This window comes from Artemia franciscana, chromosome 16 (assembly GCF_032884065.1).
Source record: "Artemia franciscana chromosome 16, ASM3288406v1, whole genome shotgun sequence".
Lineage (NCBI taxonomy): Eukaryota > Metazoa > Arthropoda > Branchiopoda > Anostraca > Artemiidae > Artemia > Artemia franciscana.
This window is the reverse complement of record NC_088878.1, coordinates 25,541,075-25,566,699: the sequence shown is the minus strand read 5'-3', so window position 1 is coordinate 25,566,699 and position 25,625 is coordinate 25,541,075. Positions and strand designations below refer to the sequence as shown.

The window sequence follows — 25,625 nt, the reverse complement described above, 5'->3', positions numbered from 1 at the left end:
TGTGATGTGATGTTTGTTTTGTTCTAATTAATTTTTCCTGGTTTCCCTTTTTAAGGAAAAAGGGAAATTCTTCTGTAACACTATATCCTTTTATTCATTTTTGCTCCCAAAAAGTGGCATGAGCTTGTCTCCCTTTTCAAAATTTAGGATAGCAGCAAGGGGCAAAAACAGAGGGAGAATTTTCAAAAACGCTTTTTAAACAGGGGGATTTATTATTAACAAAGGAGGAATTTAATAAATTAAATTATAGTTAAAGACTAGTTGTTATTATCTTTTAAATTAAATTATTAGTCAATTTGTATGATTAAAAAAATAATTAAACTAAATAACTAATGATGTAACCGGTTTAAACAGAGTCTGGAGAATTAACAATAGTTCGAGTAGCGTGGAGACATTTAAGATAAAGTTAACACAACACAAGAGTTAAAAAAGAGTAAAGGTTTTATTTTAAAAGAAGTTTGGTTTTTGGTTTTTAATAGTCTCGTTTTAAAAAGATAATCAAGAAAATCAAAAAGTTGTATAACTTGTAATATAAGTATAATCTTGCATAGTCTTCGTACTGAAATAAGAAGTTTAAGATATTAAAATAAACTAACTACTAACTAATACGTGAGCGAACAAAATGTTCCAAGGTATTTAAATTATATCAGCGAGACTCATGTCACGCTGTGGAAACTAGTAAATTAACATGAGATTGAGAAGGAACAAATTATTCTACTCACATCTAAGCAAAGCTACCCACACTCGCCAAAGTACCAACACCAACTACCTCCCTTCCAAAATCCTCTCGTCCTTCTATACAACCCCTGTTTACAATTCGCACTTGTTATTTAGGAAGAATCAATTTGTACAAACAAACATTTCCAAGGCTATACCAAGAAGAGATTAATCCCTGGTAAACAACCCATAAACCTAATAACAAGATTCTTACAATGATTAATTAAATTATTAAAAATTGGAATTAATAATTAAGTTAATAAACTAATTGAAAATTAATTAAATTGTCCTTAAATTGATAGTTGAATAATCAAATTAAATAATTTAAATTGACTAAATAACTAAAGAGGGGTGTATTATGAATAAGGGAGGGGGGATGGTATGTTGACAATTTTTTATATTTACTGGTTAAAATTTCGTAGAAAAAAAAACAATTAGATTTTGCGTGCTTCTACTGATTTAGAATTTGATACAGCGACACCGGGTAAAAAAGAGGGGAATCATTTGAATTGAGACGCGGCCAAAAAAGAAATGGATTTTAGAACCTAAGATATTGAACAATTTTTGGAAGCGACAAAGGAGATCCTAGGATTCTCCTGTATGCAATCTATTCCCCTGTACCACAGTAGCCTTTTAATCATTTTTACTCCTAAGTAGTGGCATCAAATGTACAAGGGATGCCCCCCTGAATTTTTGCCCCTTCCCTAGATTTTAAAATTTACTTTTTTGGCGTTTTCTTTATTGGAAAACTCTTTATTTTAGGTATTCTCACTTTTTTAAGCTAAAGAACGATGGATTTAGCTCCCCTCCCCCTAAGTTTCTCTGAATTGTCACCACTGCTCCTAAAACCAACTGTGTCCACAGAAAAGTGTGGAAAGGTAGCTGCCTCCTTTTTACGGAAATAATAATCCACACAAAAAAAAAGATCCAGCAATAATTAAAAAAGGGAAGGGAGAGAAAGGGGGCTTTTTAAGCCTTTGGTCCCTGTTATTAATTCTACTAGCATCCTTATATAACACTAAATTAATTTCTTTACATAATTTTTTAAGGATTTTTTTTTTTTTTTTTTTTAATCCTCTCCCTTTTTAGAATATAACCGGCGTAATTAACACGACAGTGTTGATTAACACGGAAATCGAGATCAAAAATTGTTCGATTCGATTCGATCTCGATTCGATCAATCGAATCGATCAATCAATCGAATCGAGATTTGATTCGAGATCAAAAATTGTTCTTTGAATTTCATACTCGGTACTAACGGCGTTGTAAGTATTCTGGTTATCTAATTCATGCTAGATCACTGACGATATTGATTTAGAACAATTTATTTAAGGATTATGTGTTTTTTTTCTTATTCCTGTCCTTTTTTTTATATAGGACATAATGCGTGTTGAACACCTATGGCATGTCACGGACCAGGAATTAAATGCCAATTGTTTGCCAAGGGACCCGAGTGAAGGGCAGCCAGGTGATTCGGGTGATTACCTGTCCAGTTTATGCTCAATTGCCGACCATCGGTTGTACAAAATTGTTAAATGGTGCAAAAGTCTTCCATTATTCAGAAATATTCAGGTAAATTTGATAATTTGAAAACTGACCTGATTCAGAAATTCGTATTTTCGATTTCAGATTGTATCCATTACCCGCTAGGGAGTGCATCAGTTTCTTCTTATCTTCATCAATTGTCAGTCTTTTTTGGCTTTGTTTTTGCCACCTCAGCTTTTTTATTATATTTTTTTTATGTTCAGAGGTTCATTTTCAGACAAGCTCAAATTTGGGAAAATTTAAAATATATTATAGGTGCGGGAGGGCAAGTTTTATGAATTCGTGGAAACAGCGAACTATAAATTGTGGAAACAAAATTAAAAAAAAATCACATTTTTCACAGCAGAACATCTAGCCTACGATTAAACAAAAAAAAGCAAAAAATTGATTTTTGTTTTAAATACGATTATTAAGTACTAGGTGTTTTTACAAAGGATTTTATTTGACCTGGCGCCCTATTGCAAAACCATTTTGATATTAAATTGTTCATTTTTCTACTGAACTTTAAAGAGAAATATCCTGTTTTAAGACAGACTTTTACGCATCATGACAACTAAATGAGTTAAAATACGTTGCACCAATCGAACCGGTGCGCTTTGTCTAGAGTGTTAGAATATAAAGATTAGTTTCAGAAAGGATTTTGTATATATTTTTATATATATATATATATATATATATATATATATATATATATATATATATATATCTATTCTATATATATAAAAATAAGTTGTCTGTGTGTGGATCTGTGGATGGATCAGGTGACGTCATGTTTGTCCGCATATGACGTCTGAATTATTTCACACTAATACAAAAGAAGAAAAAAAACTAAAAAAGGTAAAAACTACAAAAAAAACTAAAAAGCTAAAAAACTAAAAAAAACTAAAAAAAACTAAAAATCTAATAACTAAAAAAAAACTGAAAAAAATAAAAAAAGGCAAAAACTAGAAAAAAAATAAAAACTAATAAAAAAACTAAAAAAGCTAAAAAACTAAAAAAACTAAAAAAAACTAAAAAAAGGTAAAAAACTAAAAAAAAACTAAAAACTAAAAAAGAAAAAAACTAAAAAAAAGGAAAAAACTGAAAAATAAAAGAGAAAAAGAAAACTAAAAAAATATGAATAAATATATATAAAAATAAGTTGTTTTCTGGGTTATGTCTGTCTGTCTGTCTGTCGAGTGACGTCGTGTTTGTCCGCATATGACGTCTGAATTATTTCACACTAATACAAAAGAAGAAAAAAAACTAAAAAAGGTAAAAACTACAAAACAAAACTAAAAAGAAAAAAACTAAAAAAGCTAAAAAACTAAAAAAAACTAAAAAAAGGTAAAAAACAAAAAACTAAAAAAAAACTGAAAAAACTAAAAAAAGGCAAAAACTAAAAAAAAAACTAAAAACTAATAAAAAAACTAAAAAAGCTAAAAAACTAAAAAAACTAAAAAAAGGTAAAAAACTAAAAAAAAACTAAAAACTAAAAAAGAAAAAACTAAAAAAAAGGAAAAAACTGAAAAATAAGAGAAAAAGAAAACTAAAAAAATATTAATAAAAATGTTTTTACGTGTGCCCATAAATTAGAATTTTTCAGGCAAGCATTCATTTCGTCTGCAGGAGTTGATCTAGGTATTATAGGTAAGTTGTCTGTGTGTGGATCTGTGGATGGATCAGGTGACGTCATGTTTGTCCGCATATGACGTCTGAATTATTTCACACTAATACAAAAGAAGAAAAAAACTAAAAAAGGTAAAAACTACAAAAAAAAACTAAAAAGAAAATAAAACTAAAAAGCTAAAAAACTAAAAAAAAACTAAAAAAAGGTAAAAATCTAATAACTAAAAAAAAACTGAAAAAAATAAAAAAAGGCAAAAACTAGAAAAAAAATAAAAACTAATAAAAAAACTAAAAAAGCTAAAAAACTAAAAAAACTAAAAAAAACTAAAAAATGGTAAAAAACTAAAAAAACTAAAAACTAAACAAGAAAAAAACTAAAAAAAGGAAAAAACTGAAAAATAAAAGAGAAAAAGAAAACTAAAAAAATATGAATAAATATATATAAAAATAAGTTGTTTTCTGGGTTATGTCTGTCTGTCTGTCTGTCGAGTGACGTCGTGTTTGTCCGCATATGACGTCTGAATTATTTCACACTAATACAAAAGAAGAAAAAAAACTAAAAAAGGTAAAAACTACAAAAAAAACTAAAAAGAAAAAAACTAAAAAAGCTAAAAAACTAAAAAAAACTAAAAAAAGGTAAAAAAAAAAAAACTAAAAAAAACTGAAAAAACTAAAAAAAGGCAAAAACTAAAAAAAAAAACTAAAAACTAATAAAAAAAACTAAAAAAGCTAAAAAACTAAAAAAACTAAAAAAACTAAAAAAAGGTAAAAAACTAAAAAAAAACTAAAAACTAAAAAAGAAAAAACTAAAAAAAAGGAAAAAACTGAAAAATAAGAGAAAAAGAAAACTAAAAAAATATTAATAAATATAAAAAATATAAATATAAATATAATATAAATTAGCAATCAACAAAGCACCGAGACACAAATGACGACCGGGACACAGGGAGTATAAATGACGACCAGGACATAAGTAAAAAAAAAAAAACTAAAAAAACTAAAAAAATGGTAAAAAATACAAAAAAACTAAAAACTAATAAAAAAACTAAAAAATCTAAAAATCTAAATAAACTAAAAAAGAAAAAAAAGAAAAAAGGAAAAAAATAAAGGAGAAAAACAAAACTAAAAAACGAATGTATATACAGACCGGGACACCGGGATACAAATGACGACCGGGACACAGGGAATATAAATGACGACCGGGACACAGGGACACAACTACAATGGGGACGCCGGGGGGCACAGGGGGATATAAATGACGACCGGGACACAAGGAATATAAATGACGCCCGGGACACTCAAAGAGAAATCACAGACTGGAACACCGGGACACAAATGGCGACCGGGACACAGGGAATATAAATGACGACCGGGACACAGGGACATAACTGCAAAGGGGACGCCGGGGTGCACAGGGGGATATATAAATGACGATGGCGACTCAGGGAATGGTCGATTAGCAATCACCATCAACAAAGCTCAAGGGCAATCATTAGAATCATGAGGTATAGATCTGAATACAGATTGTTTTCCCATGGACCATTATATGTTGCATGTTCAAGAGTCGGTAAACCTGAAAATCTATTTATATGCACAGACAATGGGACAGCAAAGAATGTTGTATATTCGCAAGTTTTACGTAGTTAAAAACATATATATATATATATACACAACTACAATGGCGCGTAACTATTATGGCACGTAACGACTTACGCGCGCGGGGGGGCTTGGGGGGGGCGCGAAGCGCCCCCACCAACTAGGTGTTGGGGTGGCGCGAAGCGCCACCCCAACAGCTAGTATATATATATATATATCTATCTATATATATAAAAATAAGTTGTCTGTGTGTGGATCTGTGGATGGATCAGGTGACGTCATGTTTCGGCTGACGTCATGAAATTAGTTGCCATCATTTTTGCTTTGAAGGTGACGTCATTCAAGTTATATAAGACATATGTTCGCGTAGAATTCTATTAATGTTTAAGTTTACAATGACTGATGAAGATGCTCAAAGAGTCTATGCCAAAAAACTTGCTGCTGATAGAGAAAGTCAGAAAAGAAAGCGTGCCGAGGAATCAAAAGAACAGCAAGGAAACAGGCTTGAGGCTAAAGAACGCAAAACCGCGCAGTTAGATGAAGATCCACCTGGACAGCGAGAGTCAAAACATATTAAAACTGAAAATGATAGCGATGATGATTTGGTTTGGGATTTTGACTTGGAAAAGGTCATCAATGACTACCAGATTTTAGTTAAAAAAACAAAGGTTCGGCGATATGTATTTCATAGTGAAGCTGAAAAATAAAGAAGAAAAAGAAAACTGAAAAAAGAAAAAAGAGAAATTACAGACTGGGATACCGGGACACAAATGACGACCGGGACACAGGGAATATAAATGACGACCAGGACACAGGTATTTAAGAATATCGTTCAAAGACAAATTTTTAATTGTAAGAAGACCGTTGAAAGAGAAATTTCTAATTGTAAAATGACTGAAAAACCTACAATGGCAACGGTACCACCATCGAAGTAGATAACCAGTGGGTTTACGGCCAACCTACCATCTTCAAAGATACCACGATAGGAAGACTCTACACCGTTCACCCCAATCAACATGAATGCTTCTTTCTACGCCTGCTTTTGGTGAATGTACCCGGTCCGACATCCTTTGAGTATTTGAGAACTGTAAACGGTACTATACATGACACTTACCGTAGTGCATGCCAAGCTCTGAATTTATTGGAGAATGACCAACACTGGGATAACTGCATCAATGACGCGTGCGAAACGTCAACCCCAAGTCAAATTCGTACACTTGCTCTCCATCAGCTCCTACAGAGTTATGGGAAAAATATAAGTCAAAAATGTCCGAAGATATACTCCAGAGACGTCAGAAATGACTTTTGATTTTACATCAGAAATTTATAACGACACTTTAGTTATTATAGAAGATTTGTGCGTACGTATAGCAAACAAACCTCTTCAGGATTTGGGAATGCCTTCACCTAACCGTATCGCTGCTGTTTCGACATGTGTAGAATTGGATCGTGAACAAAGTTACAGTACGAGTGATCTATTGTCGTATGTACAAAATAACATTTCGCACCCAAAAATATAGACGTCCACGAAATCAACAATATTGTTTTGACCAAGATTCGAGACCAGGCAGTCCTTTGCAAGTCAGTCGACACAGTTTTGGAACCAAATGAAGCGGTTAATTATCCATCTGAATTTTTAAATTCCATATATCTTTCAGGGTTTCCACCACACGTGCTACAACTAAAAATAGGCGACCCACCAAAGCTTTGCAATGGCACGCGACTTGCCGTAAAAAAAACAATGGAAAGCCTAATAAAGGCGACAATCTTGACAGGGCATTTTGAGGGTAAGGCTGTTCTTATTCCTCGCATTCCCATGATTCCAACGGATCTGCCTTTTCAATTTAAAAGATTGCAATTGCCAATTCGATTAGCATTTGCAATCACCATTAACAAAGCTCAAGGTCAATCATTAGAAAAATGTGGTATAGATCTTAATACTGATTGTTTTTCCCATGGACAATTGTACGTTGCATGTTCGAGGGTCGGTAAACCTGACAATCTATTTATATGCAGCGACAATTGGACAGCGAAGAATGTTGTATATTCGCAAGTTTTATGCAGTTAATTTGTATTGTATCCATCTATCTATCTATCTATATAAAAACGAGTTGTGTGTATGCATGTTTGTTTGTTTGTAAAAAGAGCGTTTGCATATGACGTCATTATTAGTGCATACGGCTTTGTATATGCACAGACAATGGGAAAGCCAAGAATGTTGTATATTCGCAATTTTTACGTAGTTTAACTCCTGCAGACGAAATGAATGCTTGCCTGAAAAATTCTAATTTATGGGCACACGTAAAAATATTAAAATTAACTACAAATATGCGTGTCCGATTGCAAAACGATGATTCTGGTCAAACATTTTCAGATCAATTGCTGGCAATTGGAAACGGAAAGCTTCCAGTAGTGGGAAAGCCAAAAATGTTGTATATTCGCAATTTTTACGTAGTTTGAAACACATATATAAATCTATCTATATTCACAGGTGGGACACAGGGACACAACTACAATGGCGCGTAACTAATATTGCGCGTAACGACTTACGCGCGCGGGGGGGCTTGGGGGGGCGCGAAGCTCCCCACCAACTAGGTGTTGGGGTGGCGCGAAGCGCCACCCCAACAGCTAGTATATATGTAAAAATAAGTTGTCTGTGGATCTGTGGATCGTGGATCAGGTGACGTCACCTGAAAAAACTGGATCAGGTGACGTCAAAACTGAAAAAACTAAAAAAAGGCAAAAACTACAAAAAAAAAACTAAAAACTAATAAAAAAAATAAAAAGCTAAAAAAACTAAAAAAAACTAAAAAAAGGCAAAAACTACAAAAAAAACTAAAAACTAATAAAAAAGCTAAAAAACTAAAAAAAGGCAAAAACTACAAAAAAACTAAAAACTAATAAAAAAAATAAAAAAGCTAAAAAACTAAAAAAACTAAAAAAAAGGTAAAAAACTAAAAAAACTAAAAACTAAAAAAAACTAAAAAAAGGAAAAAACTGAAAAATAAGCTAAAATAAAGGTAAAAACCAATAAAAAACTAAAAAAAAAACTGAAAAAACTAAAAAAAGGCAAAAACTACAAAAAAAACTAAAAACTAATAAAAAAAGTAAAAAAGCTAAAAAACTAAAAAAAACTAAAAAAACTAAAAAAAGGTAAAAAAATAAAAAATAAAAAAAAAACTAAAAAAAGGAAAAAACTGAAAAATAAGCTAAAATAAAGGTAAAAACCAATAAAAAACTAAAAAGAAAAAAAGGAAAAAACTAAAAAAGATTTTCATCTAAAAAACTAAAAAAAAATAAAAAAGGTAAAAACTAAAAGAACTAAAAAAGAAAAAAATAAATGACGACACTCAAAGAGAAAGCGACCAGGACAAAAGGAATGTTCGATTAGCAATCAACAAAGCACCGGGACACAGGGAGTATAAATGACGACCAGGACATAAGTAAAAAAAAAACTAACAAAACTAAAAAGAAGGTAAAAACTACAAAAAAAACTAAAAAAAGGCAAAAACTACAAAAAAAACTAAAAACTAATAAAAAAGCTAAAAAACTAAAAAAACTAAAAAAAGGCAAAAACTACAAAAAAAAAACTAAAAACTAATAAAAAAAATAAAAAAGCTAAAAAACTAAAAAAACTAAAAAAAAACTAAAAAAAGGTAAAAAACTAAAAAAACTAAAAACTAAAAAAAACTAAAAAAAAGGAAAAAACTGAAAAATAAGCTAAAATAAAGGTAAAAACCAATAAAAAACTAAAAAAAAAACTGAAAAAACTAAAAAAAGGCAAAAACTACAAAAAAAAACTAAAAACTAATAAAAAAAGTAAAAAAGCTAAAAAACTAAAAAAAATAAAAAAAGGTAAAAAACTAAAAAAAAATAAAAAATAAAAAAAACTAAAAAAAGGAAAAAACTGAAAAATAAGCTAAAATAAAGGTAAAAACCAATAAAAAACTAAAAAGAAAAAAAGGAAAAAACTAAAAAAAAATTTCATCTAAAAAACTAAAAAAAACTAAAAAAGGTAAAAACTAAAAGAACTAAAAAAGAAAAAAATAAATGACGACACTCAAAGAGAAAGCGACCAGGACAAAAGGAATGTTCGATTAGCAATCAACAAAGCACCGGGACACAGGGAGTATAAATGACGACCAGGACATAAGTAAAAAAAAAAAAACTAACAAAACTAAAAAGAAGGTAAAAACTACAAAAAAACTAAAAAAAAAAAAACTAAAAACTAATAAAAAAAACTACAAAATCTAAAAATCTAAATAAACTAAAAAAGAAAAAAAAGGAAAAAAATAAAGGAGAAAAACAAAACTAAAAAACGAATGTATATACAGACCGGGACACCGGGATACAAATGACGACCGGGACACAGGGAATATAAATGACGACCGGGACACAGGGACACAACTACAACGGGGACACCGGGGGAAACAGGGGGATATAAATGACGACCGGGACACCGGGACAGGGAATGGTCGATTAGCAATCACCATCAACAAAGCTCAAGGGCAATCATTAGAATCATGAGGTATAGATCTGAATACAGATTGTTTTCCCATGGACCATTATATGTTGCATGTTCAAGAGTCGGTAAACCTGACAATCTATTTATATGCAAAGACAATGGGACAGCAAAGAATGTTGTATATTCGCAAGTTTTACGTAGTTAAAACCATATATATATATATATATATATATATATATATATATATATATATATATATATATATATATATATATATATATATATATATATATATATATATATCTATATTCACAGGTGGGACACAGGGACACAACTACAATGGCGCGTAACTATTATGGCGCGTAACGACTTACTCGCGCGGGGGGGCTTGGGGGGGGGGAGGTGCGAAGCGCCCCTACCAACTAGGTGCTGGGGTGGCGCGAAGCGCCACCCCAACAGCTAGTATATATATATATATATATATATATATATGTAGTACTTTTATGTCCTAACTAGATGTTAGGACAATAAATATTATGGGTATATATATATCTGTAAATATGTGTAAATATAAAACATATGTAAAAATAATAATAAATGTAAATATGATAACCTTTACCAGAAAAAGTAATGAAGTTATTCTGCTTAGATTGAGGACCAGATTGCCTTATTGATCAATACTTGGTGTGAGTTACTTTTCTTCGCTTGCTGTTATCGTTCTGTGTCGACTCAAGGTCAGGTTCGTGTGTCAATGGGACGAAGTATAACTGTGGATGAGGCCAGGAAACTCGGGATTGGATCCTGTATTGAAAGGATGGTCAATTTTGCTGATCATTTACGAAGGTTGAGAGTGGACCAATATGAATATATGGCCTTAAAGGTCATTATACTATTAAGCTCAGGTTAGTTAAAATTTTTGAAGGTGACAATCTTAGTGTATTAGAAAAGCAGAAAATGTGTAGGTATAATCCCTGAATAAATACCAGATAGTATAGAAATAGCACTGTGATACGTGATCCTCCTTCAAAAACCTTAGGTTACATTGGTATGGAGGAAAAAGTGAAAGGAGCTGCCCAAAATACGTGCTGTCTGTAGTTCATATTTATAAAATCAACTGCATATCCGTGTGTGTGTTGTCTGTGAAGGTCGTCTTAGGTATAAATCCTCCCCCACCCCAAGCTCCTTTTTAATACTTTCGTGCTGACTGATAATAGAGACCCTGAAGTACAAACACTTGACAGGTCGTTCCGTTGACAATATTCAATTCCAAATTCCATTTTGAGCCCTTTATGTAACTTCTTTTTAGCCCCAAAGGTAACTTATTCCCTTGACTATAGTTTTTAGACGGATAAGATACTTTTCCTCGGGGGGAAGGGGTCCCAAAAAAGCATCAAAATTTATTTATATTCAGTTTTGTTACGTTTTTTACGAGTCGGACAAACATTTGGGGGGGAATCAAACCTCCTAAACCTTCCCCCTGGATACGGCCTTTGGTTTCAGGCTCTTTTGAGAATTCTTGCAAATTTGTTTTTCGAAATAATATTTTACCATTAAGACTAATGAAAAATACAATTACCATTCCTAAATTAGCTACAAATAGCCACTTTTTCTGACTAGACAGTTTTTTGTAGAGACAACTTTAATTTTTGGCTACTCTGGTCTGTTTTTAGCCCTTTTAACGACTCAAAATGGAATTTGTGTAAACAATGAACTAGGAATGGTGGACCCCCTCCCTAAGAAAAGTAGTATCTTATAATGGAATTTGATCAGATTTAAAAGTATTGAACCCTGTCCCTCTAGGTAAATGACAATTTGGGATCAATTATAGCCATGCTGCTTTGACTTTCCTTTGAAAGTAATATCAGTTATAATGCTAGTAAAAGGTCCGTGTAGACATACAAGGACACTTCCTTTTTTTTAAATGTGTGATTTTTATATCTACCGACACAGGTGATATTTCGTCAATTGAAAAAAGGTTAATTTGGCAAAAATGTGGATGAGACTGAAAAGAGAGGCGGTTTGATATGTTTTGTGTGTATTAATTAATTAATATTAACGCGAAGTAGTAACTGGTAACGGTTAGCAAAAGTTAAAATTAACATTCGTTAACATTATTGGGTAGCTAACCTCGTTTTCTTCTTCTTCTTTCATTGTTAAAATACTATACAGAAATATGTATCTAGTTTCTAAGATACATGGATACACTCAGATACTCTAAAAACGGAATTTGCCCAAAAAGCGATTATTGAATTTGCAACGATCATAAAAAAGGTATTAAATGGTGTACTCACTTTCTTCGTAGCTAAATTATGTGAATATTTACCCGTGACTCTTTACTTAAGCAATGTAAGAACGTTACCTCTGAAAGGAAACGAAATACCGAAAATTGTTTCTCCACACATACATAGTTGGATTTTGACTATTTTAATATGTATTTTGACTATGGTAGCCTAGTATGTTTATGGTAATATGTATTTAGTATGGCAGTTTGGTAATGAGTTTGGCTATAGTAGTCAAACTCTTGGGTTTGACAAACAGGGGAGTTGGAGAGGGAAACCGGAAATCTTGGAAAACGCTTTGAGTGGAGAAATCCGGATGAAACCTGGTGGGTAGAATAAACAAATGTCAGAGATACGTGATTGACGTAGCCAGACTGGATCCACCCTCTTTGGGAGAGTTTGGGGGTGGGGTTCAGTGCATTGGCGAGTTTTGTGCTTCTGGACGTGCTAGGACGATGAAAATTGGTAGACGTAGTAGTAGTAGTAGACAGGTTTAATAGCAAGCACTTGACAGCTATCGCTAATTTGTGTTTCTTTACAACATATACAAAATCAAACTACACTTGTAAATATAAATCAAACTATAAATATTAACTCTTATTATACATTTTGACGAAAACCGGGACGAAAGAATTACAATATTGGTTAGTTCTTGCTTTAACGGGAGCTAACTTATCTTGCTTTCTCGTTTTTGATGGTAGAGGTTGATCAGGTAGAATTTCATGGTGCTGAGATTTAGAAAGCAAGAACTTTCCAAAACTCATTATCAGAGTTTCGTACCGGTTTTGGAGTGACGGCAGTCCTAGCACTTCCAGAGCCTTTTCGTAGGGGATGTCACGGCGGCCCAAGATGATCGATACCGCTCGCTTCTGAACCGATTCAAGCTCCTGACACAGATACACTGTTCTAATTGCCGAGGGCACCCAAACAGGGCACGCATATTCCAGAATGGGGCGGACATACGCTATGTATGCATAGTTAATACTCTCTGTGTTCGTATTGAACCTACGCGTACGGTTTATAAGGATAAGCTGAACAGTTTACTTTCACCTTCATCAGGGTCGTATAGGTTGTCATCTCATCGAAAATAACTTCACCTTCATCTACGCATGACTCAAGTATTTCAGACTTCTGGGCTTGTGTGGGAAAAGGAAATGAGGTCCAGATGCGGGTGAAATATCGATTAACCTCATCAGCAGTTGTGTAAGTTCCGTCAGGGTGGCTTATTTATGCTGTTATAAATGAACTTGCCAGTGATTTGCTTGACCGCTCTGTGCCATTACCTGGGATTAGTGTGCCTAAGACTGTCCGAAAATTTCTCACGTCCGTAATCTTTCTTCGCACTTCTCGTGAGAGAGGTAATGTGATTTCGCATTTTTTTTTTTTTTTTTTTTTTTTGCATTTTGCATTTTGCTAATCTCCTTGGAAAAGCTTGCACTTTTTTCGGATTAGTTTCTTGATTTGGGGGGTTATCCAGTGTTTATCACTTTCACATCTAGTGAAAGTCTTTTCAGGAAAAAACTCGAGGTATTTGGCATGGAGAACTTCGTTGAACAGTTGGCATTTTTTATCGAGGCTTTCGTCTCCATAGACTTCTGGAAAAGGGTAAGTAGCTATCCATCGACCATAGGTGCAAATTGCTGAATGAGTAAGCGGACGGTACTTGACACGCTTAATTTTAGGCTTAGGTATTGAAGCGCCAGCTGACCAGAGCACAACGTTATGATCAGAACAGGCAAGTGGCCCAAGGGATTCAGGGGTTTGGTAATATGTCTCACAGTTGGTCAGGATTAAATTAAGTATTCATGTGCTGGAAAATTTACAACCTGCTTGAGGGAAAGGCATGATGCTAGACTTGTCAGGAAGCTGCACAAATTGAATTGATAAAGTTGTTTCTCCTGATTCAACCATCTGGGAGGCTGAAGGAAGAGGAAAAATTAGAAAAAATGAGGTATTTTCAACTTACGAGTGGGTGATAGGATCTTAATGAATTTTGATATTTAGAAGGACCTCGTGACTCAGAGCTTCTATTTTAAATCCTGACTGGCATTAAGCCTCGGATTTTCCTTTTAAATCAATCTATTGATTCTTAGAATTTTGCTAGAGCTCATGCCATGTGAGCTCTTGGCTCTTAGCTCTTCTGGCCTCGTTACAAGAGCCATATGAGCTCTTAGCTCTTTTTGTAAATTGAACTTAATTTATTTTATTTTACTTTTTTTTTCAGAAAGTTGGATATTTGATTTTTTTGGCTTTAATATTGACTTTTGGTTTAATAGTGTTATTTCGCGTTTTTTTGTTTTTTTAATTTGTATGACGATGGCTATGGTTGTGATTATTATGTGTTTTTTGCCTTATCTTTTATTGTGACAGGAACTGCCACTGATTGGCATGACCGTGTAAGGCCTTTGACAAAAAAATAGTTTAAGTCGAGATTTTATTGAATTTTCAAATTCAAGTGATTGAAAAGATGCTGAAAGTTGACCTTGAGCATTTCAAGTAGCCATATTTGTCTGATGGTCCCCTTCCTTTAAAAATGTGTATACTATTACTTTGCAATCATTTCAGGCACTTCCTTAAAAAAATTTAGCGATTGTCATTTCCGGAGATATGTTATGGAAAAGTTATAACATTAACTTAAAACAATTTTGAATAAGTTTATATTAAATGAAAAAAAGTCTTTGTTTTCACAATGATAATGAGAAACGACAAACATAAACAAATATATGTAAGGGGGATGCCTCGGCCTGAACCTCTCTCCTCTAAAGCCCATTTTGTGCTAAAGTTTGCTCTTGTTGTATATATATCATAATTATAACAGTTGAGTTTATTCATAAAAGAAATTGCATAAATCATACGACATTAATAAGAACAGAGGAAGGGCAAAAAAAGAGAAAGGGGCTAGACTTACTCGCCCTCAGACTTCTGAACTGCAGTAAAACATTGAAATTTCCACACCAACACACTGCCGCCCATCTAAAACTAACAACTTGGACTACATGGAACAATGCCATAAATTAGTAAATATACACATTAACTCCTGATTTTTCTTTTTTTTATGTATATTTAAAAAATATATGTAACTACCCCCTGTTGTTTAATTTTTAGATTCAAGTGATTTGAAAGATGCCGAAAGTGTCCGTACCTCACAGGAAAGCGTCCTCCATGCCCTTCAGCAATACACACTCTCTCACTATCCAAGTATGCCTTCAAAGTTCGGTGAGCTCCTCCTACGTATACCTGAACTTGAACGAACTTGCCAAATCGGAAAAGAAATGCTATCGAACAAAAGGGATGGAGAGAACCAAGGTTTTAATTTATTATTTGAATTACTCCGTGGAGACCATTGATGATGGTCATTAAATAGAGATGTCACCTTCGTTGTGGCTAGAAATTAGTCAGTAATGTTTTGGTAACTGGCTCATGCAGTTTGGTGCCTAAGTTTTATTTGTGCCACAAAATTTTGTAAACATTCCATTTATTACCTAACGGTTGCTTCTCTTCTTAGTTGCTATAGCAACAAAGTGATAAATATGATGACTTGGTGATTTTTGCCATTCAAAAGTATTTCTAAGAAGTTAGTAAAGCATCGGACCTTTTTTTTACGATGTTCAAGTGCAAAGACATAGGCTACCACAAGATAGCTTGTAAGAATCCATTGAAGATGGCGTTGAAGAATAAAAACCATACTTGTAGTATTTTTATGACAAAGCTAAAGTGACTGGGGGCTCTTCTGTATCACGGAAATGACGCAATATATTAATATTGACTGTTTTGCGTAACCTTTTTTTTCTTTTTTTTTTTGTAAGTAATTTCGTTCTTGATGTCACTTGCTAAACTGTGAAGAAAAGAAGGGTATATCAGTTCTAGCCTACATTTCATTATTGTTTGGATTTTAGCACCTTTTAGGAGATATTAGCTTTCTTCAGAATTAATAAAGGTGAATTATTTTTTTTATGAAATATAGAAATCTGATTTTTTATTATTATTTTTTTTTTATTTATTTATTTATATTTTTTTTAATATTTCCAATTTTGATGTCACTTGGTAATCTCTGACGAAAGGAAGGGTATATCATTTCAATTCTACATTTTATTATTGTTTGGCCTCTTTTAGGAGATGTTAAATTTCTCACCTTTTTTTTAGTTTCTATAATATAGAAATCTGAAATTTCAAAGTTGAGAATTCTTATAGACTCAGCAAAACTAGATAGAATCAGCAAAACTTCTTTTCTGTTTGTATGTAATACACAAGTATACAGTTTTTGGGGGTCAGAAAATTTCTTCTTGGTGCTTGCTTTTGAAACAGTTGGCTCCAAACACACATTCTGATTTTATCTTTTACTGTCGATTTAATCATACGAGTTTTTTTTAATAAAAACATCATGCCCCTTTTTTCTGGACCGTTGGGACCAAATTTGAACATGGTAGACTCCACAAGGTACCGACTTCGGGCCCTTGCGACAGTTGCTGCCATCTTTGTTAGTGACGATTCTGAGGCCATTAACCAAATATTTTCCTGTGGAACAGTATTGTCTGTGAAGAGGAATTATCATTCATTATTTGGAATAATTATTATCTAATTGTTTAATTATCTGGTAATTATCTAATTGCCAAAACGTGTGGAATATCTTCAGCCATTCTTCTTATTGTGTCTTCTCGTATTATAAATTGATTTAAAAGAAATCTTTGATAGTTATTTACTGTATATGCGCTTTTTTCAATGTAGTTTTTGTTATTTTTACATCACTTCACTATCAGTGAACTGATATAGAAAGGACAAATATAATAGTGTATTTTATTCTTTACATTCTTGTTGTTTTCGATTTCTTCTTCCTGAAGAGCTCCATTTGCTCAAGTGTCCGTTGCTACTGAACAAATATTCTTTTGCTGATATTTTTAGAAATTTTATTGCCTTATTCTTTTTTGTACATAAATACCGGTGATAGTGTGTATGGGATTTCAGTGATTACTAACATTTTATCTTTCAAATTCGTCTGATTTTTTAAAGATGTTTGTGCTGTAAGCATATACTTGCAATACTTAATCCCAGTGCTTTTTTGGATTTTCTACTTTTATATATTTGTATTTTTTTTTATCGTGCTCTAGTTGTACTCTGTATTGGTTTTTACGTTTCTATTTTATTTTTTTTGCATTGGTTGAAACGTAAAATTTTGTGAATTTCGAAACGCAAAAAGAGGTTTCATTTAAAACTGGCATACTTGTTCCTTGGACTATTAGAGCTAATCCCAGACTGAATCAGACTGTCCTCTAACCTAAGTTTATATAAATTACATAATTAATTTATTTTGATTACATATGCAGAGTAGTAAAAACATATGCAAATCTAGTTCATTTTAATATGAAAATTCTACTCTTCCCTGACAATTTCCCCTTGAATAATTTTACCCACATGTAAAATAATAATAATGATTTTTTTTTAATTTGAAAAGTTTTTAAAAAATTTGGTTGATTACCAATTTAACAAAACTGTTAAATACCAAATTCAGATAATTTATAGAAAAAGAGTTTCGTATATTCGGAAGTGTGTTGGATGATAGAATTCATAATTAACTAACCTGTTAATTGAAGAACAAGAAAATGTGAATAATATGACCGGAAAGAACTATCAAGAATTCGTGTGGAGGGGTTTTTGATTTCACTCAGCGCATAAAGTATTAAGAGGGCCATGGGGGAAGGGTTTATGCCTTAAAACTTTCGCAAGAGTCTACTCAGCAACTTCTTAAGGTTTCATGGCGGTCAGATCAAAAGTGTGATAATGCATACAGGACACACGGACAGACACATACTAGATAACTTTGAGTCCTTTGAATTTATTTATGCACGATGCCTTTTATATCTGCTCCTAATAGCGTTTCATAGCGAATTCAACGCATTTATGTAAACAGTGACCTTATTTAAGCTCAATTTAGAGAGTTGACGGGGCTTTTACTTTGTGGCTTTTTTTGTAAATGTGAAAAATATTATAAATTTTGGGTCTACCTGGTGTGTCTTGATAGAAATTAAAATGCCGACACTTTGGGTTAGGCTGATTTAAAAAGAAGCAACTTTTTTATTCTTTTCTTCTAACAAAGAACCTGACAAAACTATAAAAAACCGTTAAGAAGAGAAAGCGAGGATAAAAACAGTCAGTAAAAAAAAATGCAAATTACAATGCAAATAGTTCGGTCAAGACCTCCAGTTGATTAAAAAAAAAAACAGTAAAATCTAAAGATAATTTAAAAAAAGCAAATAGTCTTATTTTAGTTTTTTGTGTTTGTTTTAAGGTTCGGTTTCTTACATTATCTTTACATTTTATCGGTGTTTTTGATTACATTAAGGATGGTCAAGTGAAGGTCTTGACCGAAATATTTGCATTGTTATTTGTTTTTTTTTTTTTTTCACTGGCTATTTTTATCCTCACTTTCTGTCTTTACGGTGTTCTATTGTTTTCTCATGATGAGTGGAGGGGACACAAAACTGTTAGATTTCAGGCTACACATTTGTCTGTTGGAAGAAAGGGGGCTTCGAACCAACTCTGAAAAGGGAAGCATGTTTCTTCTACGGGTAGATACATTCTTTAAAATTAGTTTAATTAGAAAATGATAATAGTTAACATTGTTTTTTATAATTGAATTATAATTGACAGTAAAGCCTGGATATTTAAGAAAATTAATTAATTTGGCTATTTATTCGCAGCAAGTATTTTTTAATTTTTGGCAATCAAATTGCATAAGAAAATTGTTGATTTTTTTTTTTACTTGTTTTTGTACAATAAGGCACATTTCGAAGATACTTAGAATCTTCGAAGGAGAATCTTAAGAATCTTAAAGAGATCTTTAAGAATCTTAGAATCTTAAGAATCTTAGAATACTTAGATACTTAGAAGGAAACTAATCTACAATTTTGTTTCATGAATCTAAACTGGACCAAGTCATAGGTTGGTAAAGAGTGTCAGAAGATCGTTGGGGGAGGTCTCAAGACATGTTTTTTTCCTCAGTTTCTTTGTAAGAGGAATGGGAGCTTCAGACCAATCTTGTGGGCAATTGTGACCTCCTTGTGTTTAGGTAGTCTCTTTACCATTGATATAATAAAAATAATTTAAGTCAGTTGTAAAATTGGGGAATTCAGGGTTAAACTTAATTAATTCATATTTTTTTTCGAAAATATATTTGTGTTTTTAGTTCAACGAAATAACGCATGTATCGATGGAGAATGTTTTTGGTTTTCAATTAAATTCACGAGGAAGTTTAATTTGTTAATTTAAAATAATTTTATCATTAATTAATGGTATTAATTTGTAATTTACCGCAAAGTCGTCCTTTATTCCAATGTGTTTCTGAATAGTATAATGTTTGGATTTTCAGTTTGGACTTTCTTTTTAAATATCAGGTGAAAAACACCTGAAAACGTTCTTAAGAGAGAGAAGATAGGAGCGATAAGAGAAAAGGCAATAATTTAAAAATACCAACCATGTATGTAATTGTGTTAATGAAGAGTTAGTTTTTTTCATTTTTTTTTGTAATTGTGCAATAAGTAAGCTATGATCGATGTTTGATAATTTTTGAAGAACTACCGTATGCAAAGAAACTATCTTATTGAAACCGTTATGTTGTTAGTGTGTTTTACTAGTGTTATAAATGTGGCAGCTAAATGTTGACAGTCTTTCAGTGGAAATGTTAAGGAGTAAATTGAATAAAAGGAATTACGACTAAAAATATCAATTATGGCTGTAGATTGATTTTAAAGAGAAAAAAGCTACCCATACTTTTTATTATTTTTATATCGAATTGAAAACTTACTATTAATATGTCTATGCAGCATCGAGCCGCCTGGGGCCAACACGACTCCTTACGCTTCTCTTCAACTTCACTCTGTTCATCGAGCCGCCTGGGGCCAACATGACTCCTTGCGCTTCTCTTCAACTTCACTCTGTTCATCGTGCCGCCTGGGGCCAACATGACTCCTTGTGCTTCTCTTCAACTTCACTCTGTTCATCAAGCCGCCTGGGGCCAACACGACTCCTTGCGCTTCTCTTCAACTTCACTCTGTTCTATGTTGAACTCTTTACCCCTTCGTATGAAGCTCCAATTTCCTTTCAAACTTTGTAACCTCCTCTTACTCTATTTGGGGAAGACCTTACGCGTCTTCTAACTCATCTCGAATTCTAATCGTTTTCTGTAATGGAACCTCGACCAGTGCTGAAAGATCCTTCTTATATTTTTCAAATTTAAAACTTCTATACATTTTAAAAACTAGGTTATTAACGGTGTTTTTGATGGCATCAGATGGACAAGCCCATTAATAATGTTGTTCAGTAATTATAAATTTTAGCATCGTTAAGAAATCTCAATTTCTCGGGGAAATTATAAATATTAATTTTGGCTTGAATACTAGTTTATCTTTTTATCGGGAACATGAGCTAAAACCAATGTGGCAGAGAACTTTCATAAATACAATCGTTAATATTGAACATATTCTCTTTAAGCATTTTTGTTTAGATATTTGTGGAAACTCCCTTTTCGTAAAGAATTTGATAGACTGCGTCAATAACATACTAAATGCTTTTGCAAAAATTTAAATTAATGTAAAGTTTATCGCCATCTAGGACCTTTGTGTGAGAAAAACCTTGAGTGCAAAAAATATCTAAAGATTAAGAATTTTGTATAACAATTAATATGCTGAATTTTTAAGAAAACTGTCGAAATTTCTAATAAATTAAATATATATTTTTGGTCTGCTTTGGATAGCTTCGCTATGAACATAAAGGAATCGTTTCAGAACCTAATTATCATGAATTATAACAAATTATTTGTTATTACCTTCATACTAAAGTCGCTGTACAATTACAAATCTAACCTGTTTTATATCCATAATAACTACTACTAACAATTTACTGCAGCATCAGGCTGGGTCTGCACAACGGCACATACTTCACACTGGGTCTGCACATGCCAATCTTTTTGAAGCTATCGTTTTATTCCCTCCCAAGAAGTTTCTGTTTTCTCCTTCTTAAAGCTCCTCCTACCCCATTTGGGGGTGAATTACTTTTCGCTTTGCCCTTGGTGGATGGTCAAAAAGGACAATCTTTGGCAATCTATCATCCGCAGAACATGTCCTAGCTATTTTTAATTTTCACTCATTTTAGCACTAGAAAGTGGGATAAAACCGCATTTTTCATACAGCTTACTGTGTGAACGAGTACCCATAGTACCCGTCAAATGGGAACCCAAAAGTATCCTTAGAGAGTTTCTCTGGGAAAGCATGTTTTAGAGCCATACTTGACCAAAATTTTTTTTTTTGTATTATCTGGTATTATGAAACGCAAATAATAACAAATTTATCATGATAATATTCTTGTGGAACGCAGTTTTGTAAGCGACTGGTATTTTTTGTTAATAACTGAAACACTATGGAGACTCCTTCTTATTATCGTTCAAGGGTATAACCAGTATTTTTTTTTTGGGGGGGGGGGGTACGAAAAAACTTTAAAAAGCGTAAAAAATTCGTTTATATGCATTTTTGTCAGGTTTTTACGAGTCGGAAAAGTTTTTAAGGGGGAGGGATTTCTTACCCAAAAATCCCCCTTCCCCTGAATACGGCCTTGTTACAGTTACTCTTAAATACCCACAGGAGAACATAGTTTTCATAGGGAACTGCGGTTTAAGATTCCAGGGCTGTTGTATGAAAATTTGCTATTTCAGATTTCATGAATTAATAATTATGACTGTCTATTTAGTTAAATGTAGCTTTAAATTGTATTTTATAATTATTATGGTATCTCTTTGCATTCGGTAGTTTGAAAAGGAAAGCCTGTGCCATGTGTTTTATTTTATGTTTTAGTTCTGCAATATATCTGACTCATAAAAGATAAAAGAAAAACCTCATGTTATAAATGAAAAAGCAAAAACCTGCTGTTACGAACCCATGGGTATTCATTTGAATACCCATGGATTCGATAAAATGAATTTGATAAATTCATTTTAAACTTAGGCTAGGTCTCAAACAGTGGTGAAAGGTTGGCAGTATGTTGCCATCTAAACATAAGCATTGTCCCCTTATTCCTTCTGGTAATAAAATAAAATAGAAAAAATAGAATAGAAATAAAACAATGTAGAAAACATAAACCTTATTTATATGTCACTTTAGGTGAACATCCCCTCCCCATTTCCTTATCATCAGTAATAATGGATAAATTTGTATTGGACAGTCCAATACTTTTCAAGGAGCACTAATGAAAAACGGTATTTTGTTAAAGAAAAAAGATCTCTTTGAAGTGATCTTAACATATGAATTAATATTAGTAAGTTAATGTTAATTATATTAATATATTGATAATAATTAACATTAATAGACGAATGTTAGTAATGATGATGAATTTGTCGTAAGCAAGTTAAGTCCCCTCATTTCTTCTCTATCCTCAGCAATTGCAAAATATTTATCCGTTTAAAGCTTGAACACTTTAAGGAAATATTTTTTATACTTCTTAATTGTCTGTAATTGAGCGCCAAATAAATAAATATTAAAAGCTGCGTAACGATTGATACTAATGAGGAAAAGAGGGGATTAATTAGAGCAATAAAATATTGAGGTTTTAATTGTAAGATGATCGATAGAGGAGGGACTAATATGAATGAAACTGTGTGATGACGCTAGTGTGTATTGTAGGAAAGGACTAAGGTCGGTTTACTGCAATTTATATAATATCTTTATATGTAAGTACTATGTGGGGGATGGGCAGTGGACATATTCACTAAATGTTTAGCTTGGCTCTCGAAATCAAAATAAATTATATCATTGCTGTGCCTAGGTCTTTTTTGACATTTCGAAACGTTTCAAAACGTTTTGACATTTTGAAACGTTTGAAAACGTTGCCAAAAACCTTCGGCGAAGCTGCACTCAAGGGAAAGATTAGCCCGGTAATGCATTTTGGGTTTTTTTTTATTTACATTACCACAATAGTTCTTCTTTTGAAAGTAGCATGATTTTTGGCAATTACCTCAGAGGCCAGAATATGTCAAATGCATATTCTGTATTGGGGTTATACATATTCTGAACTATTGGGATAATTTGACATTTCCCCAATAGTTCTTCTTCTGAAAGTAAGCATGATTTTTGGCAATTACCCCAGAAGCCAGAATATGTCAAATACGACAATAAATAAAAAATTAAAATAGAGATAAATCCCTTTAATAGACAGTTATACATTTCACAAAAAATACTAGATATTTCGGTCACATATGCAGTATCTGTCATGTGTAGTATTCCTAAAAGTATTACTATTGATGTAATTCTAAAAGATATAGTTTTAGTATTGTTACTGATGACGGTCACTGCATATGTGGCCGAAATATCTAGTATTTTTGTGAAATTTATCACTATCTATTAAAAGGATATATCTTTATTTGAACTTTTATTTATCGCTATGGAAAGGGAGTAAGGTCTTTGAAATTATTACGTCAGATACGACCTTTAGCAATAACAATAACGATATGATTTTTTTTTTTTGTGCACAAAATAATGACTAAAAAATTTAAGTTCAGAGATAGCATTGCAGAACTTTGATACTATCAAAGTATATTTTACTAGGTTTATGATCTGATAGTAACGCAGTATGGAAATTCTCTCAAATCTCAGAGCGCGTTCGAGCAATCTCAGATTACTGATCAGGCAAGTCTGACTACTTATGCTTAGCGTTTCATGAGACGTAAGTCATATCAGATGTTTGTACAATTTTCACTTGAAATGGTTTGGATTAGTTGTCGAATAAGTTAGATCTGCTAAGCCATTGGAAATACAGGGAACCTAATATAAAGAGGATAAAGGATTCTCAAACGCACTGTCAAAGATAGTTTAGGTCAGAAGTATAAAATATAGTACTATTTGTTCATGTTTTTCAGATATATTGTGGAACTGTTATCATCTTTTATTTCCGTCCTTTTATATCCTTTTTCGTCCTTTTACCCCTGGTATTTTTTTTGTTATTTATTTGAGTGTGTTTGTTTACCCACCGAAGGGTGTTCTATGGATGACCTTTATTCATACTAATAAAATCAAATATTACCATTAACGTCTTTCTTTTCTAATTACCATTAACGTCTTTTACCCACCGAAGGGTATTCTATGGATGACCTTTATTCATACTAATAAAATCAAATATTACCATTAACGTCTTTCTTTTTTTTCAAGAAAGTAGTTACTTTTAACGACACAGGAAATTAAAACTGTTGAACATAGGTTAATTTTGAGTTAGAACATAGGTAGTTGTGTAACCATATCGCTCCATATATGCCATAAGGGGACAAATGAAAAACTCCGAAGTTTTACTGGAGATGAAATAAAAGGTAAAGACCCAATTCAATAAAAGAAGTACTGCATGAGTCATCAATAATGTGCAGTATAATGGTCTCATTAAGGAAATCCCTGACAAAAAATATTGAATTTGTTCCCCGGCCTGATCTAAATGGAATTTAATTGATTGACTACTGAAAAATACACTTCACCAATCAGTTTAGCATAAAAATATGACCTTTTTCTGCTTCGCTTCTGGGAAAGTCTTAATGTTATGGCAAGATTTACCGTCATTAACTATATTTAGCATAATTAACAAAATTCCCATGCGCACAGCTATAGTATCTGTAGTTACATCCACTTTTTACACTTGTCAATCCTCCACGGGATAAAGGAGCCAAATTGTCTAATCGAATTGTAATAGCAATATATTAAACTGACAATCCACGGTCATTTGTTATTTTTTTTTCTTCAGTAAAGTGCAAATTATATTCTGATCTAGAGGAGGCATGGGGCTTTTCAGCGCTACTCATGTTAACCCTTAACTGTTAGGATGTTTTTTATAACACTCATGGTAGGGTGGGTCAAAATGACCCCGTTCTGTTGAAGGGTACCAGTTAATAAAATATTTAGATGGAAACATGAGCTTTTATTTTCATATTGACATAACTGACATTCTAAGCAATAAATAGGTTTGTGTCTAGATGCAGCTTGAGCAAACAATCACTGCATGTTCCTTACAGACACTATTTTTACAGATGGCACAGCATAGGGTAGTATTTCGCTCCTTTTCCCTGGGACAGATCGTTTGGTTGCAGAATGTTGTTCCCCACTGTTCTGGCTTTCTGCAAAGGGAATCCAGCAACCTGGCATTTAATTCAACGCATATCTCGTGGCAGAACTTTGTTTGAAGATCAGATGGTGAAAAATGGTCGGACCAAAGCCACATCTAACCTTATGAGGACCTCACGGCGGGAAAGGCTCTTCTCTTGATTGCTAGGTTCATTTACAAGCACAGAAACGTTTACACCAGCAACAGAGCGAAAAACACTGTCATTGGCCAACAGGGCGTGCTCTGCGGCTTGTGGTATAGTTCGCTTGGTTCTGGTCCAAATTGTCAACTCCACT

The 25,625-nt window shown here is 32.7% G+C and overlaps 1 protein-coding gene across 1 annotated transcript; it reads left to right on the top strand.

The window, feature by feature from the left end:
• Positions 1-39: 39 nt before the first annotated feature.
• On the top strand, positions 40-24,375 carry LOC136037279 (nuclear hormone receptor FTZ-F1 beta-like). Its single transcript, XM_065719916.1, has 3 exons — positions 40-2,289; positions 10,581-10,833; positions 15,316-24,375. The coding sequence occupies exons 1-3, from the start codon at positions 2,101-2,103 to the stop codon at positions 15,555-15,557; spliced, it is 684 nt and encodes a 227-aa protein (XP_065575988.1). The 5' UTR covers positions 40-2,100; the 3' UTR covers positions 15,558-24,375.
• Positions 24,376-25,625: the final 1,250 nt, after the last annotated feature.

Bases quoted from the DNA above. Each gene is read 5' to 3' on its own strand.
- LOC136037279 (XM_065719916.1), top strand. From the start codon at position 2,101: ATGCGTGTTGAACACCTATGGCATGTCACGGACCAGGAATTAAATGCC. The intron at 2,290-10,580 runs GTAAATTTGATA...TATTCTGCTTAG, and splicing joins CATTATTCAGAAATATTCAG to ATTGAGGACCAGATTGCCTT. The intron at 10,834-15,315 runs GTTAGTTAAAAT...TTTAATTTTTAG, and splicing joins CATTATACTATTAAGCTCAG to ATTCAAGTGATTTGAAAGAT.